We start from the raw sequence: 15,345 nt of genomic DNA, 5'->3' as shown, positions 1-15,345 counted from the left end.
CCCCAGGCGGGAGTGCAGTGGCGCTATCTCAGCTCACTGCAAGCTCTGCCTCCCGGGTTCATGCCATTCTCCTGCCTCAGCCTCCCAAGTAGCTGGGACTACAGGCGCCCGCCACCATGCCCGTTTTTTTTTTTTTTTTGTATTTTTAGTAGAGATGGGGTTTCACCTTGTTAGCCAGGATGGTCTCGATCACCTGACTTCGTGATCCGCCCGCCTTGGCCTCCCAAAGTGCTGGGATTACAGGCGTGAGCCACTGTGCCCAGCCCATTGTAAATCTTAAACTGGGTGCAGTGGCTCATGCCTGTAATCCCAACACTTTGGGAGGCCAGGTGAGAGGATCGCTTGAGTCCAGAAGTTCGAGACCAGCCTGGGCAACATAGCAAGACCTCATCTCTACAAAAGTTTAAAAATTAGGCAGCCAGGCATGGTGGTATTTGCCTGTAGTCCCAGACACTCACAGAAGGCTGAACTGGGAGGATCACCTGAGCCCTGGTAGGATCACCTGAGCCCTGGGAGGTCGAGGCTGCAGTGAGCCATGATTGTGCCACTGCACTACAGCATGGGCAACAGAGTAAAATGCTGTCTTAAAAATATATATATTCTGGTGGCTCATGCGTGTAGTCCCAGCACTTTGGGAGTCCAAGGGGGTGGATCTCCTGAGGTCGGGAGTTCGAGACCAGCCTGGCCAACATGGTGAAACCCCGTCTCTAGTAAAAATACAAAAAATTAGCCAGGTGTGGTGGTCAGTGCCTGTTATCCCAGCTACTCAAGAGGCTGAGGCAGGAGAATCACTTGAACTTGGGCGGAGGTTGCAGTGAGCAGAGATCACGCTATTGCACTTCAGCCTGGGCAACAAGAGCGAACTCTGTCTCCAAAAAAAAAAAGTGTATGTATATATATACACACATATATAAACACACATATCTATCTATCTATCTATCTATCTATCTATCTATCTATCTATTCTATACCCTAAAGTGTGAAAATCTTACTGCATTCATGTTTTATGTGCCTTCACAGGATGAGCACTTTGATCTGGGAATATAGAACCTGGATCATTCATTATGCATCCAAGCTTCTTTTTTTTAAATTCTCTTTGCCCCCTCACTGACTTGTTTTTGTTTTAGTCCCCTGCCACAAGCTGGAGTCATGAGGGGAAAGCCCATAATTTGAATTTGACCCTTGAGGAGCTCATGGAGAAATAGAAAGTATCTAGATCTGGATAGCCTATTCAATAATTATGCCACACATTTTCTTTGTTTCTTTTTATTTAAGAGACAGGGTCTCACTCTTGCTCGGGCTGAAGTGCAGTTGTATCATCATAACTCACAGCAGCCTCAACTCCTGGGCTCAAATGATCCTCCTGCCTCTGTCTCCCAAGGAGCTGGGACCACAGGCACGTACTAATAAACCCGTCCAATTTTAAAATTTTTTTGTAGAGGCGGAGTTTCACTCTGTTGACCAGGCTGGTCTCGAACTTCTGGCCTCAAGCAGTCTTCACATCTCAGTCTCCCAAAGTGCTGAGATTACAGGTGTGAGTCACTGGACCTGTCCTGTGCCACACATTTTAACGGCATCTTGGACCTTTGTGGATCATGGTCTCTCTGGGGTTGTGAAAAAAGAGTCAAGGGCAGGGCGCAGTGACTCACACCTGTAATCCCAGCACTTTGGGAGGCCGAGGGGGGCAGATCACTTGAGGTCAGGAGTTTGAGACCAGCCTGGGCAACGTAATGAAACCCCATCTCTACTAAAAATTAAAAAATAAATGAAGAAATAAATAACAAAAAGGAGTAAAGATTTAACACTAATGTAACACATTAGGTGCCAGTTGAAACTAAGTCTGCTGGAGAAACTTTCATGTACCTCAGAATTAGACATTTTTGAAATGTTAGCTCATGGGCGGGTGCTTCTGCCTTGGAATTTGTTAAAGGGATGAAGATATGGAGGTTCCCAGGAGGTGCTGGTGCAAAAATAGTAAGATACAAAATAACTTTGAGGCTGGGCACAGTGGCTCACGCCTGTAATCCCAGCACTTTGGGAGGCCGATGTGGGTGGATCACCTGAGCTCAGGAGTTCGGGACCAGCCTGGCCAACATGGCGAAACCCCGTCTCTACTAAAAATACATTAGCCAAGTGTGGTGGCGGGCGCCTGTAGTCCCAGCTACTCTGGAGGCTGAGGCAGAAGAATTGCTTGAACCCGGGCAGCGGAGGTTGCAGTGAGCCGAGATCCCGCCGTTGCACTCCAGCCTGGGTGACAAGAGTGAAACTCTGTCTCAAAACAAAAAACAATAACTTTGAGACTCCTGATTTCAGGAATGTGTTTTGTGCCAAACATTTTCTCAATTCTAAATAGATGTGAAAACTCTTGCTGTCATTTGTGAGTAGTCCAATCAAATAATTTATCCTAATGACTATTTGGGTCTGCAAATCACATATAAGTACGGATCTGGCTTGGTGGAAGAGTACATCTTTGAGAAATCTTTATAAATCTGGGAAATTGGACTAAGGAATACTTTCTGTATCTTCAAATGTTCCTCAGTTTGGTCTGGGAATAGGCTTACTTTTTTTTTTTTTTTTTTTTTCCCTGAGATGGAGTCTCGCTCTGTTGCCCAGGCTGGAGTGCAGTGGTGCAGTCTCAACTCACTGCAACCTCTGCTGCTTGGGCTCAGGCAATTCTCCTGCCTCAGCCTCCCAAGTAGTTGGGATTACAGGCATGTGCCACCATACCCGGCTAATTTTGTATTTTTAGTAGAAATGGGGCTTCACCATATTGGCCAGGCAGGTCTCGAACTCCTGACCTCAGGTGATCCACCTGCTTCAGGCTCCCAAAGTGCTGGGATTATAGGTATGAACCACCACACCCAGCCATGGCTTACTATTAATACCTGTTAATCTGCTTTTTTTTTCTTTGTTTTCCCTCTTTTTTCTTTCTTTTTTTTTTTTTTTTAAAGAGAGTCAGGGTCTTGCCATGTTGCCCAGGCTGGTCTTGAACTCCTGGGTTCAAGCGATCCAGCTGCCTTTGCCTCCCAAAGTGCTAGGATTAAAGGCGTGAGCCACTGTGCCCAGCCTTACTTTTTCTTAAGACAAGATCTCACTCTGTCTCCCAGGCTGGAGTGCAGTGGCATGACCTCCCTGCAGCCTCGACCTCCTGGGCTAAAGTGACCCTCCCACCTGAGCCTCCCGAGTAGCTGGGACTATAGGTCACTACATGATGAGGTATTGTCATGTTGCCCAGCCTGGTCTCAAATTCATGGGCTCAAGCTATCCGCCATCCTTAGCCTCCCAAAGTACTGAGACTATAGGCATGAACCACCATGTCAGCCTTAATCTACTTTTTAGGAATGCTTTCCAAAGGCCATTTATGGGTTTGTTCTCTTCCTCCACGAGGTCATAAGAGACAAATTTACTATCAATGAGCTTAGAGGCAGTTTTGTTCTACACAGTTTTTCACAGGTCTGAAATATTTTCTTAGAGATGGGCTTCCAGTCTACTGAATTACAATTCAGTGACCATTTATTTTTAAGGGCTGTGCTAGGGACTGTTGGGCATAATGAGTTGAACAACAAGTTCTTGTCCTTTAGGAGAGAATCAGATGGCTACACAGAGTATATTAAGGCCACAAGAAAAATCCACAGAAAGATTTATGGGGCTTTAAGGGAAAAAAACGATTGGTAGCATGTTTGATTACAGTTATCAGGGAAATTTTCATGGAAGAGGAAACTTTGGGGTTGAGTACGGAATATGTTATATGATTTGGGTAGGTAGATTCAGAGGGGTGGGAGAAAACAGTTCAGATTTTGATAACTTAGTTGCTGTAGAGCATTCTCAACCTATGAGTTTGGCATTTGGTAAATCTGGATAAATCTGCCTTAATAAACATAGCAGACACCAAAGATAAGAGATCTTTTTGTAAGACCAGTGTGCAGTCAGGCAGTTGTTTTGATCCTAGATGTGTCTCATACTCTCAGGTTTTGTTTTGGCATTAGGCTTTCAACCTGCCTCATCCATCTTCTTACTTAGAAATGTTTTTGTTCAATGGTTGATTTACAGCTTTGAAACTCAGAGGAATGGACTGGTGTTTATCTATGACATGTGTGGTTCTAATTATGCCAACTTTGAGCTGGATCTTGGCAAGAAAGTCCTAAACCTGCTGAAGGTAAGGCTATGGAGGGCCCTCTCAAGTTTCTTTCAATGCTTGGGATTTTTTTTTTTTTTTTAATTATTTGGGAAAAGATTTAGGAAAGATGCAAACTTCAGACATTATGTTCAGTGTAAAGGTCATCTGTAAATGATGACTACTCTGTGCTTCCTTAGAACAAGACATGATCTTAAAAGTGAAATGGGAGGAATTCAGGTAAAAAATGCACAGGAACAGCTGGGCGCCGTGGCTCATGCCTGTAATCCCAGCACTTTGGGAGGCCGAGGTGGGTGGATCATGAGGTCAAGAGACAAGACCATCCTGGCCAACATGGTGAAACCCTGTCTCTACTAAAAACACAAAAATTAGCTGGGTGTGGTGGTGCGTGCCTATAGTCCCAGCTATTCGGGAGGATGAGGCAGGAGAATCGCTCGAACCTGGGAGGCAGAGGTTGCAGTGAGCCGGGATTGCGCCACTGCACTCCAGCCTGGCGACAGAGTGAGACTGTGTCTCAAAAAAAAAAAAAAAAATGCACAGGAACATTCTGAGTCATAAAAGTGGGATGGGCTGGGTGCCATGACTCACGCCTATAATCCCAGCACTTTGGGAATCTGAGGCACACTTATGTGTATAAGGTGTATATGAAACATACATAAATTTAGGCCAGGCACAGTGGCTCACACCAGTAATCTCAGCACTTTGGGAGGCTGAGGCGGATGGATCACGAGGTCAGGAGATCGAGACCATCTTGGCTAACATGGTGAAACCCTGTCTCTACTAACAATACAAAAAAAAATTAGCCGGGCCTGGTGGCGGGCGCCTGTAGTCCCAGCTACTTGGGAGGCTGAGGCAGGAGAATGGTGTGAACCCGGGAGGCGGAGGTTGCAGTGAGCCGAGATCGCACCACTGCACTCCAGCCTGGGCGACACAGTGAGACTCCGTCTCAAAAAAAAAAAGAAGAAACATACATAAATTTCCTGCTTAGACTTGGGTCCCATCCCCAAGATATCTCATTATGTATATGCAGATATTCTAAAATCTGAAAAAAATTCAAAATCTGAAACAGTTCTAGTCCCAAGCATTTTGGATAAGGAATACCCAACCTATGTTATGAATGGTGCTGTTATGAACATTCTTAAACATGTTTTCTGGTGCATATGTGTAAGAGGGTCTCTAGGGAAGTGTTTCTCAACCTTTTTTCATTGTTGCCTCACTAAGGAGCCTTTTTAAATATTTTTTCCCCTAATAATTCCTCTTCTAATGAAATTTTAATACCATAAATATACTGCATATCTCTATGTACTCTTTAAAATCTATTTATTTTTTATTTTATTTTGTTTTATTTTATTTTTATTTTTTTTGAGATGGAGTCTTGCTCTTGTCACCCAGGCTGGAGTGAGGTGGTGCAATGTTGGCTCACTGCAACCTCCACCTCCTGGTTCAAGTGATTCTCCTGCCTCAGCCTCCTGAATAGCTGGGATTACAGGTGCCTGCCACCACGCCCGGCCAATTTTTGTACTTTTGGTAGAGACGGGGTTTCTCCATGTTGGCCAGGCTGGTCTCAAACTCCTGACCTCGGGTGATCCACCCGCCTCGGCCACCCAAAGTGCTGGGATTACAGGCGTGAGCCACTGCGCCTGGCCTTATTTTTTAAATAAAGACAGAGTCTCGCTATGTTGCCCAGGCTGGTCTTGAATTCCTGGGCTCAAGCAGTACCGCCTCCTTGGCCTCCCAAAGTGCTGGGATTATAGGTGTTGGCCACTGTGCCTGGCCTCTTTATGTACTCTGTATAGATAAAAAGAGTGGATTTCTTTTTTTTGAGACAGAGTCTCACACTGTCGCCCAGGCTAGAGTGCAGTGGCACGATCTTGGCTCACTGCAAGCTCCACCTCACAAGTTCATGCCATTGTCCTGCCTCAGCCTCCAGAGTGGCTGGGACTACAGGCGCCCACCACCACGCCTGGCTAATTTTTTTGTATTATTAGTAGAGACGGGGTTTCACCATGTTAGCCAAGATGGTCTCGATCTCCTGACCTTGTGATCTGCCTGCCTCAGCCTCCCAAAGTGCTGGGATTACAGGCGTGAGCCACCGCACCTGGCCCGATTTCTTTTTTCTTTTTTTTTTTTCTGGCTCACCTCACCCTGCTCTCCTACTAATTTTACCCCTTTGGTGAGGTGATATCTCCCCCATTGAGAATGCATGCTCTAGGTTATACACTTAGGAGTAGATTGTTGGGTCCTAAAGTCTGTGAAGATTTAACTTTATAAGACAATGTCAGACTGTGTTTCAAAGCAGTCGTACTCCCTTGCCATGTGTAAAGATTTCCATTGATCTACATCCTCTCCAGCACTTACTAATGTCAGACTTCTTAATTTTTTTCCCAATCAAATGGATATGAAATGGTATGTTGTGGTATAGCTTGCATTTCTTTTATTAGTGAAATTAACTATCTCTTCATATATTCGTTAGCTATCTTCTGTGAAATGTTTATGATTTGTCCATTTAGAAATTAATAGTTTTTAATATATTATTGATTCTAATCCATGAAGATACATATATACACACACACAAATAATGTGTGCGCACAGTAAACTGTCTCTTAATTTATAGCTTGTTTTTTTACTTTTTATGAAGCTCTTTGACTAACAGAAGTTCTTTTTTTTTGAGACCAAGTCTTGCTCTGTTGCCAAGGCTGAGTGCAGTGGCATGATCTTGGCTTACTGCAACCTCTACCTCCTGGGTTCAACCAGTTCTCATGCCTCAACCTCCCAAGTAGCTAGAATTACAGGCATGCACCACCACACCCAACTAATTTTTGTATCTTTTGTAGAGATGGAGTTTCACCATGGTGCCTAGGCTGGTCTCAAGCTCCTGAGCTCAAGCAATCCAGCCACCTTGGCCTCCCGAAGTGCTGGGATTACAGGCGTGAACCACTGTGCCCAACCCACAGCGCTTAGTTTCATGCAGTTTTCCAATATTCCAGCCTTTTCATGGGTGGGGTTACCATGCAACACTGGCGGTCTAACTAGGAAGAAATCATTCCTGAGAAATCCAAAAGAAAAAAAAAAAAAAGAGGAATTGTAGCTAGTATCTTCTAGCCTATTCTTTTTGCCACTTTTTTTTCTTTTTTTTTTTTTGAGACAGAGTGTTTCACTCTTTTGCCCAGGATGGAGTGCAGTGGTGCTATCTCGGCTCACTGCAACCTCTGCCTCCCAGGTTCAAGTGATTCTCCTGCCTTAGCCTCCCAAGTAGTTGGGATTACAGGTGCTCGTCACCACACCTGGCTAATTTTTGTATTTTTAGTGGAGATGGGATTTTGCCATGTTGGCCAGGCTAGACTCGAACTCCTGACCTCAGGTGATCCACTAGCCTTGGCCTCCCAAAGTGCTAGGATTAAAGATGTGAGCCACCATGCCCAGCCCTTTTTGCCACTTTGAAAAGACTGATTCTTTTTTGTTGTTTGTTTGTTTTGAGACGGAGTCTCTCTCTGTCCCCCAGGCTGGAGCGCAATGGCATGATCTCAGCTCACTGCAACCTCCGCCTCCTGGGTTCAAGTGATTCTCCTGCCTCAGCCTCCCAAGTAGCTGGGATTACAGGTGCTCATCACCACACTCGGCTAATTTTTGTATTTTTAGTAGCAATGGGGTTTCACCATGTTGGCCAGGCTGGTCTCGAACTTCTGACCTCAAGTGATCCGCCCACCTTGGCCTCTCAAAGTGCTGGGATTACAGGTGTGAGCCACCACGCCCAGCCTCAAAAGACTGATTCTCAATCTGACATGTCACTCTCTGTTCTCTTCAGTTACCCTTTAGTTCTACTGATTTGGAAAATCCCCAGCACTCCTCTATGGAGAATATACAGCATCTAGAACAAACTTCTCCAAAGGCCTCTTCACTGAAGTGTGATAAACTACTTTCATCTTTTCCTTCAGAGATGCAACAATTTATTTCAGGACCTAAATGTCCAAAGTCCTTTTAACCACCAAATCAAAAACCATTCTAGTGAAATACCTGTTATTTCCACAAAATGATACATAGAAAGTAGAAGCTATTATGTCTCTTTTTTCAGAGCAAAGAACTACAGACCTGGGCCTAGTCCATTTACATGACTGTCTGGGGGTACCTGCTGCAGTCACCAGGGATGGGTGGCAGCTTGGTCAGCAGTGAATAGCCTGCAGCATTCTCCTGTGGTTATAAAGGATTTACCCCTCAATCCCAAACCTTTCCTCAAGGGATTAACAGAAAAGCCAGTGATGGTGGAACTTAAGTGGGGAATGGATTACAAAGGCTAACTGGTATCTGTAGATGAACCAGATCTACAGATGTTATCTATATGAACATGTAGCTTGCAAATACAGAAGAATACATAGTTGGGGTATTGTCTGGACATCTGGATGAAGTTTTACTAAAGTATAATAATGTCCTTTGTCTCAGAGGTGTGGAAGAGGAAGAGGATGGGGAAAAGAGAGAATAGCATCTTTTCTGGGGGATTTTTAAAATATGTATTTCTAGACAACAAAGATTTGTTTGTTTTTCAAATAAATAAATGACTGTATGGCACCCTCATATACTGTCAGTTCAGTAAGTCGTTAACACCTTTTGGAAGGCATCTGGCATTATAAATCCTTAAAAATGCACATACCCTTTGATCAGTTGTATTTCTGAGATTATATGCTAAGGAAACAATCAGGAAAACAAAGATTTATAAAAAGTATTTACTGTACATTTATTTTAGATAATTAAAAATAATACCTTAAGCTGGCTCCAGTGACTTAAATCTATAATCTCAGCCCTTTGGGAGGCTGATGTGGGAGAATTGCCTAAGGCCAGGAGTTCAGGACCAGTCTAGGCCACATAGCAAGACCCTGACTGTACAAAATTTAGCTGCATGTGGTGGTGTGTGCCTATCATCCCAGCTACCCAGGAGGCTGAGGCAGGAGGATCACTTGAGCCCAGGATATGAGGCTGCAGTGAGCTATGATCATATGATTGCATTCCAGCCCAGTTGATAAAACCCTGTCTTAAAAAAAAAAAGAATATTCATAATCTTTAGCCAAATAATCCCAGTCTTAGAAACAGCTTCTTAAAATAATTTAAAAGGAGGCCGCGTACAGTGGCTCATGCCTTTAATCCCAGCACTTTGAAAGGCCAAGACGGGCGGATCACTTGAGGCCAGGAGTTCGAGACCAGCCTGGCCAAGATGGTGAAAACCCATCTCTGCTAAAAATACAAAAAAGTTAGCCAGGCGTGATGGCGCACGCCTGTAATCCCAGCTACTCGGGAGGCTGAAGCAGGAGAATTGGTTGAACCCTTGAGCAGATACCGTGCCACCGCACTCCAGCTTGGGTGACCAAGTGAGACTAAAAAAAAAAAATATTAAAGTGAGTCTCAAAAAAAAAAGGAAAAGATAAAGTGCGCATATCAGGATTATTTAGGACTGAAAACAAACTGAATAATCAGAATGATGGTTACATGGTTAATTAAATTACCTGTGTCATATTTATTCCCCAGGATATTGTGACTTTGTTAAAACTGACAAATAGAAAGTCTAAGTTGGGAAAAGACAAGACTTTTTAATATGTGAAGGTGGAAAACAAAACAGCTACCCATATAGAAAAAAATGTCAGATTCCTACATCTCATACTATGTTCAAAAATCAACTTCAGATAGGTTAAAGTCTTAAATAGCAAAAACAGGCCAGGTGTGGAGGCTCACACCTGAAATCCCAACACTGGGAGGCCAAGGCAGGCAGATTGCTTGAGCCCAGTAGTTTGAAACCAGCCTGGGCAACACGATGAAACCATTTGTATTTTTATTCTACAAAAATACAAAAATTAGACAGGCATGGTGGCACATGCTACTTGCGAGGCTGAGGTAGGAGGATCACTTGAGCCTGGGTGGTCAAGGCTACAGTGAGCCATGATGGTGCCATCGTACTCCAGCCTGGGCAACAGAGTGAGACCTTGTCTCAAAAAAAAGGGACAAAAACAAAAGTTTAAATTTTTAAAAGAAAATAGCTCCTCAAATGTGGACAAGTGGAAACAATGTGGAAAATAGCTCCTCAAATCTGGACAAGTGGAAACAACCAATGTGTACAAGTGGAAACAACCCAAATGTCCATCAATGCATTAATAGATAAGAAAAATGTGGTATATTTATGAGGAAATATTATTCAGCCTTAGAAAGCAATGTAATTCTGAGACATGCTACAATATGGATTAACCTTGAAAACATGCTAAGTAGGATAAACAAGACAAAAAGACAAATATAGTAGGATTCCAGTAATACGAGGACCTAAAATAGGCAAATTCATAGAGACAGAAAGTAGAACCAAGGTTACTAGGGACTAGGGGGAGAAGGGAATAGGGAGATGTTATTTAATGGGTACAGGGGTTTTGTTTGTGATGATGAAATAGTTCTGAAAATGAATAGTGCTGATGGCTGCATTGTGAACATACTTAACGCCAATAATTGTACACTTAAAATGGTTTAAAAGGTCAATTTTGTTGTGTATATTTTACAATAAAAAAACCAAATTAGAAAAATTAATACACATTGGTGGAATCGGTGGTACAGCAGTAAAAAAAAAAAAAAAAAAAAAAAGTACTTTTTCTGATATTAAAATAGAAAAGGATTTAAGACACAAAACACACTAACCAGAAAAGAAAACAGTAATACATTTAACCATATGAAAATTAAGAACTCCACGCCGGGAGCAGTGGCTCAATGCCTATAATCACAGCACTCTGGGATGCCAAGGTAGGAGGATCACTTGAGATCAGGAGTTCGAAACCAGCCGGCCAACATGGTGAAACCCTGTCTCTACTAAAAATACAAAAAATTAGCCAAGTGTAGTGGCGCAGTCCCAGTTACTTGGGAGCCTGAGGTAAGAGGATCATTTGAGCCTGGGAGGTACGGGACTCAGTGAGTGGCGATTGTGCCACTGCACTCCAGCCTGGACAACAGAGCAAGATCCTGTCTCAAAAACAAAACAAAACGAAAACAGGGCAGCCAACCAAACAAAAAAACTAAGCACTGTGGATTAGGAATGAATGATTTTTTCATCTTTATATCTTGTGTGGATGAGGATATCTCCTTTTTTTAGATCTCATTTGCCATAGTGCACATTAGATTATATTTATTGATTGGTAAATACATAGATGAATGAATAGATTTTAAAAAGATTATGCATACATCAGACTGAATGAAAAGTTATGAAAGAGAAATTTTTTAAATTTTTTAATTTTCATTTATTTATTATTGTTAAAATTTTGAGATGGAGTTTCGCTCTTGTCACCCAGACTGGAGTGCAGTGGTGCAATCTTGGCTTACTGCAACCTCCACTTCCTGGGTTCAAGCGATTCTCCTGCCTTAGCCTCCCGAGTAGCAGGGATTACAGGCATGTGCCACCATGCCCGGCTAATCTTTGTATTTTTAGTAGAGATGGGGTTTCACCATGTTGGCCAGGCTGGTCTCAAACTCCTGACATCAAGTGATCTGCCCGCCTCAGCTTCCAGAAGTGCTGGGATTACAGGCGTGAGCCACTGCGCCCAGCCATATTATTTTTTTTGAGACAGAGTTTCGCTCTTGTTGCCCAGGGTAAAGTGCAATGGCGTGATCTCAACTCACTGCAGCCTCTGCTTCCTGGGTTCAAGTGATTCTCCTGCCTCAGCCTTCTGAGTAGTTGAGATTACAGGTGTCTGCCACCATGCCCGGCTAATTTTGTGTTTTTAGTAGTGATGGGTTTTACTGTGTTGGCCAGGCTGGTCTTGAACTCCCAACCTCCGGTGATCCACCCACCTCAGCCTCCCATAGTGCTGGGATTATAGGCATGAGCCACAGCACCTAGTCAAGAAATGTTTAATGTTCAGTTTATTCATGATCTCATTTTTCCTTCAAGTTTTAATAACGTAACTTTTTTAGGAGGCATGTATGTATGCTGATGTGTGGTATGTGTAGGATATCTGTTGAGATGAGAAGTCAGAATAGTTTTTGATCCATAAAGCTTATGGTAGACAAGAACTTAACATTGTTATTTTTAAAGGTAAATCAGCTTCTAATTTCTTCAGTTTGTTTAACCACTTTTCCTCTGGCTGCTGAGATCAAACCTGAATTAGGCTGTAGACTCCCCCTGCTGGGTAGGAATGGGGAAAAGAGCAGAAAACCTAAACTTGGGCTTGAAGAGTCACAGGTTCCATTACACTTAAATCCTCATGTGTTTTCTCCACAGGGAGCATTTCCAGCCCGTTTGAAGAAGGTGCTGATTGTGGGGGCACCCATATGGTTCCGAGTGCCCTATTCCATCATCAGCCTCCTCCTGAAGGACAAAGTCCGGGAGAGGGTAAGGCAAGCTCGCCCTTTTTTATCTGGAGGTGAATAGATACAGTGAATTCCTGCCAATTAATTTTCTACCTTCAAAAAATCCTCCTGGCGTGTCTCCTAGAGCCCATTCTGCTTCTGTTAGTGCATTCACTTATATTCTCTACCTGATGTGTTAGTCAGTTCGATACAGACTGCCTCTCACTGTCCTACAAGCTTCTTGAAGTTTGAAACTAAACACAGTTTATCTGGTTCTCACTTTCTATAGCACCTTGCATAAGATAGTACTGAAGGAATGTGTCCTGGAGGTAACTTGGGGATAGCTGCTACTTCCAAAATTTATCCTAGTGCTGCATAGGCCTTTAATATTTAACAGCTTGTAATATAACTGCATTAGTTGAACTGGCATTAGAATTTGTTCAACTGGAAACATCATTCAATCCCTTGAACACCAGGGTTGTGGAGAAAGTTTTTCGTTATGTCTCTTTCTGCCTTTATTCCTGGCATTTTTTTTCTCAGAACATCTTGTTGGTTCCCAATTTCAAAAGCGTTCAAAATTACCTTAATTCTGGGCCAAGTGTAGTGGCTCATGCTTATAATCCTAACACTTTGGGAGTCTGAGGCCAAGGCGGGAAGATTGCTTGAGGCCAGGAGTTTGAGACCAGCCTAGGCAATATAGTGAGACGCCGCCGCCACAATAAAACCAAAAACTTTAATTCTGTTATAATCTCCTGAGTGTTCCATGATTTAAAGATTTATGGTCTCAGTTACTGATTGCAGCAATTAAAAGACAGGACATGAAAGTGAAGACATTTGGTTCTGTGTAAGCTACTTAGAGACCTAATGACACAGAGTAGGAGAGAGCTTTTCTTTTTTTTTTTCTTTTTTTCTTTTCTTTTTTTTTTTTTTGAGACAGAGTCTCACTCTGTTGTCTAGGCTGGAGTGCAGTGGCATGATCTTGGCTCACTGCAGCCCCGCCTCCTGAGTTCAAGCCATTCTTCTGCCTCAGCCTCCTGAGTAGCTGGGAGTACAGGCGCACACCACCACACCCAGCTAATTTTTGTATTTTTAGTAGAGACGGTGTTTCACCATATTGGCCAGGCTTGTCTCGAACTCCTGACCTCATGATCCGCCCACCTCGGCCTCCCAAAGTGCTGGGATTACAAGCGTGAGCCACCTTTTTTGAGACAGAGTCTCGCTCTGTCTCCCAGGGTGGAGTGCAGTGAAGCGATCTCGGCTCACTGCAAGCTCAGCCTCCCAGGTTCAAGCCATTCTCCTGCCTCAGCCTCCCTAGTAGCTGGGACTACAGGCATGTGCCATCATGCCCGGCTAATTTTTTGTGTTTTTAGTAGAGACAGAGTTTCACCATGTTAGCCAGGATGGTCTTGATCTCCTGACCTCGTGATCCACCCACCTCAGCCTCCCAAAGTGCTGGGATTACAGGCGTAAGCCACCGTGCCCAGCCAGGAGAGATCTTTTCTTTCTTTTTTTTTTTTTTTTTGAGACAGAGTTTTGCTGTTGTCACTCAGGCTAGAGTGCAATGGCATGATCTTGGCTCACTGCAACCTCCGTCCCCCGGGTTCAAGTGATTCTCCTGCCTCAGCCTCCCAAGTAGCTGGGATTACAGGCTCCTGCCAACGTGCCCAGCTAATTCTTGTATTTTTTTTAGTAGAGATGGGGTTTCACCATGTTGGCCAGGCTGGTCTCAAACTCCTGACCTCAGGTGATCCACCTGCCTCGGCCTCCCAAAGTGCTGGGATTACAGGCATGAGCCACCATGCCAGCTGGAGAGATCTTTTCTAAAGTAACTCTTTGAGAGGAATCCATAGGCAAGTTCTTGCACTTGAATTATAGGAATTATACATGCATGTATAAACTCAAAATATATTAAGCACTTTTTGTAGTCGAAGCACTGGTTCCTGATAATTAAAAATTAAGTGAGACAGTCTACCCTCAAGGAGCTCATGGTCTTTATAGGGAACACAGAGACACACATATGAGGGCTTTGGCTCTGCAGGAACGCAGAGGAGCATATTGCCTCAGGCAGTCAGGAAAGACTTCACAGAAGAGGTGAGCTGTGCTGGTCCATGAAGAGGCAGAGGAGGAAAAGAAGGCATTCCAAGAAGAGGCGACAGCAAAAGAGATGAGCTTTTAGTAGGAAGAGCATCCCCATTCCACAGAGATCCTAAGGAGAACCAGTTAAGCTAATTTGTTCCAGCATGGCTATGTCCAAGCAGAGAGCAGAATTAAGTTTTATGATTACTACAAAAAATTAGCTGGGCGTGGTGGTGTGCATCTGTAGTCCCAGCTACTTGAGGGGCTGAGGTGGGAGGATCACTTGAGCCCAGGAGGCTGAGGCTGCAGTGAACCTTGATCATGCCACTACACTCCAGGCTGGGTGAAAAAATGAGACCCTGTCTCAAAAAAAAAGTGTTATCTAACATTTTTCCTGGGCTACCCTGCCTCTAGGTGTCTTGCTTTCATAGAATCCTATCTTTGTGAACAGTTATACCAAGCTGAGTAAAACACAAGCTAACAGGCCTTAGAATTGGTTGTCTGAGTATGGGGTTGACAAAAATAACTACTACCTATGCATTCTTAGTGGCCAAAAAGAGAGTACCAGCATGCAGCAATGCTGGGAAGCCTTGTTAATAATATAAAGCTTTTGTTCACTATATCGTCCTTTCAGAAGATGTATAACAGTGTCCTTAATTCCAGGAGTGAATTTTATATACATTCTGGGAGTTCACATTTTTATCTGGCAAATTCATAGGATTTAAATCTCAGGCAGATGAAATGTAGTCTACTACTTTTACAAGTATACCTTGTATTTCAAGAAAATCTTATCCCATCCTCCAAACCTGATATAAATACATTTATTCTTTGTC

The 15,345-nt window shown here is 43.5% G+C and overlaps 1 protein-coding gene and 1 pseudogene across 1 annotated transcript in view; both read left to right on the top strand.

Moving 5' to 3' along the window:
* The window catches only part of PTPN9 (protein tyrosine phosphatase non-receptor type 9), a 105,878-nt gene that overhangs the window by 57,249 nt on the left and 33,284 nt on the right, over positions 1 to 15,345 (top strand). The window contains exons 5-6 of the mRNA XM_054450042.2: positions 4,051 to 4,156; positions 12,369 to 12,479. Of these exons, the coding sequence (XP_054306017.1) occupies positions 4,051 to 4,156; positions 12,369 to 12,479 (217 nt within the window). The remainder of the gene's footprint in view (positions 1 to 4,050; positions 4,157 to 12,368; positions 12,480 to 15,345) is intronic.
* On the top strand, positions 6,528 to 8,612 carry LOC129014507 (small nuclear ribonucleoprotein F-like; annotated as a pseudogene).

Source organism: Pongo pygmaeus, chromosome 16, assembly GCF_028885625.2.
Source record: "Pongo pygmaeus isolate AG05252 chromosome 16, NHGRI_mPonPyg2-v2.0_pri, whole genome shotgun sequence".
NCBI classification, from domain to species: Eukaryota; Metazoa; Chordata; class Mammalia; order Primates; family Hominidae; genus Pongo; species Pongo pygmaeus.
This window is presented reverse-complemented; position numbering and strand designations above follow the sequence as displayed.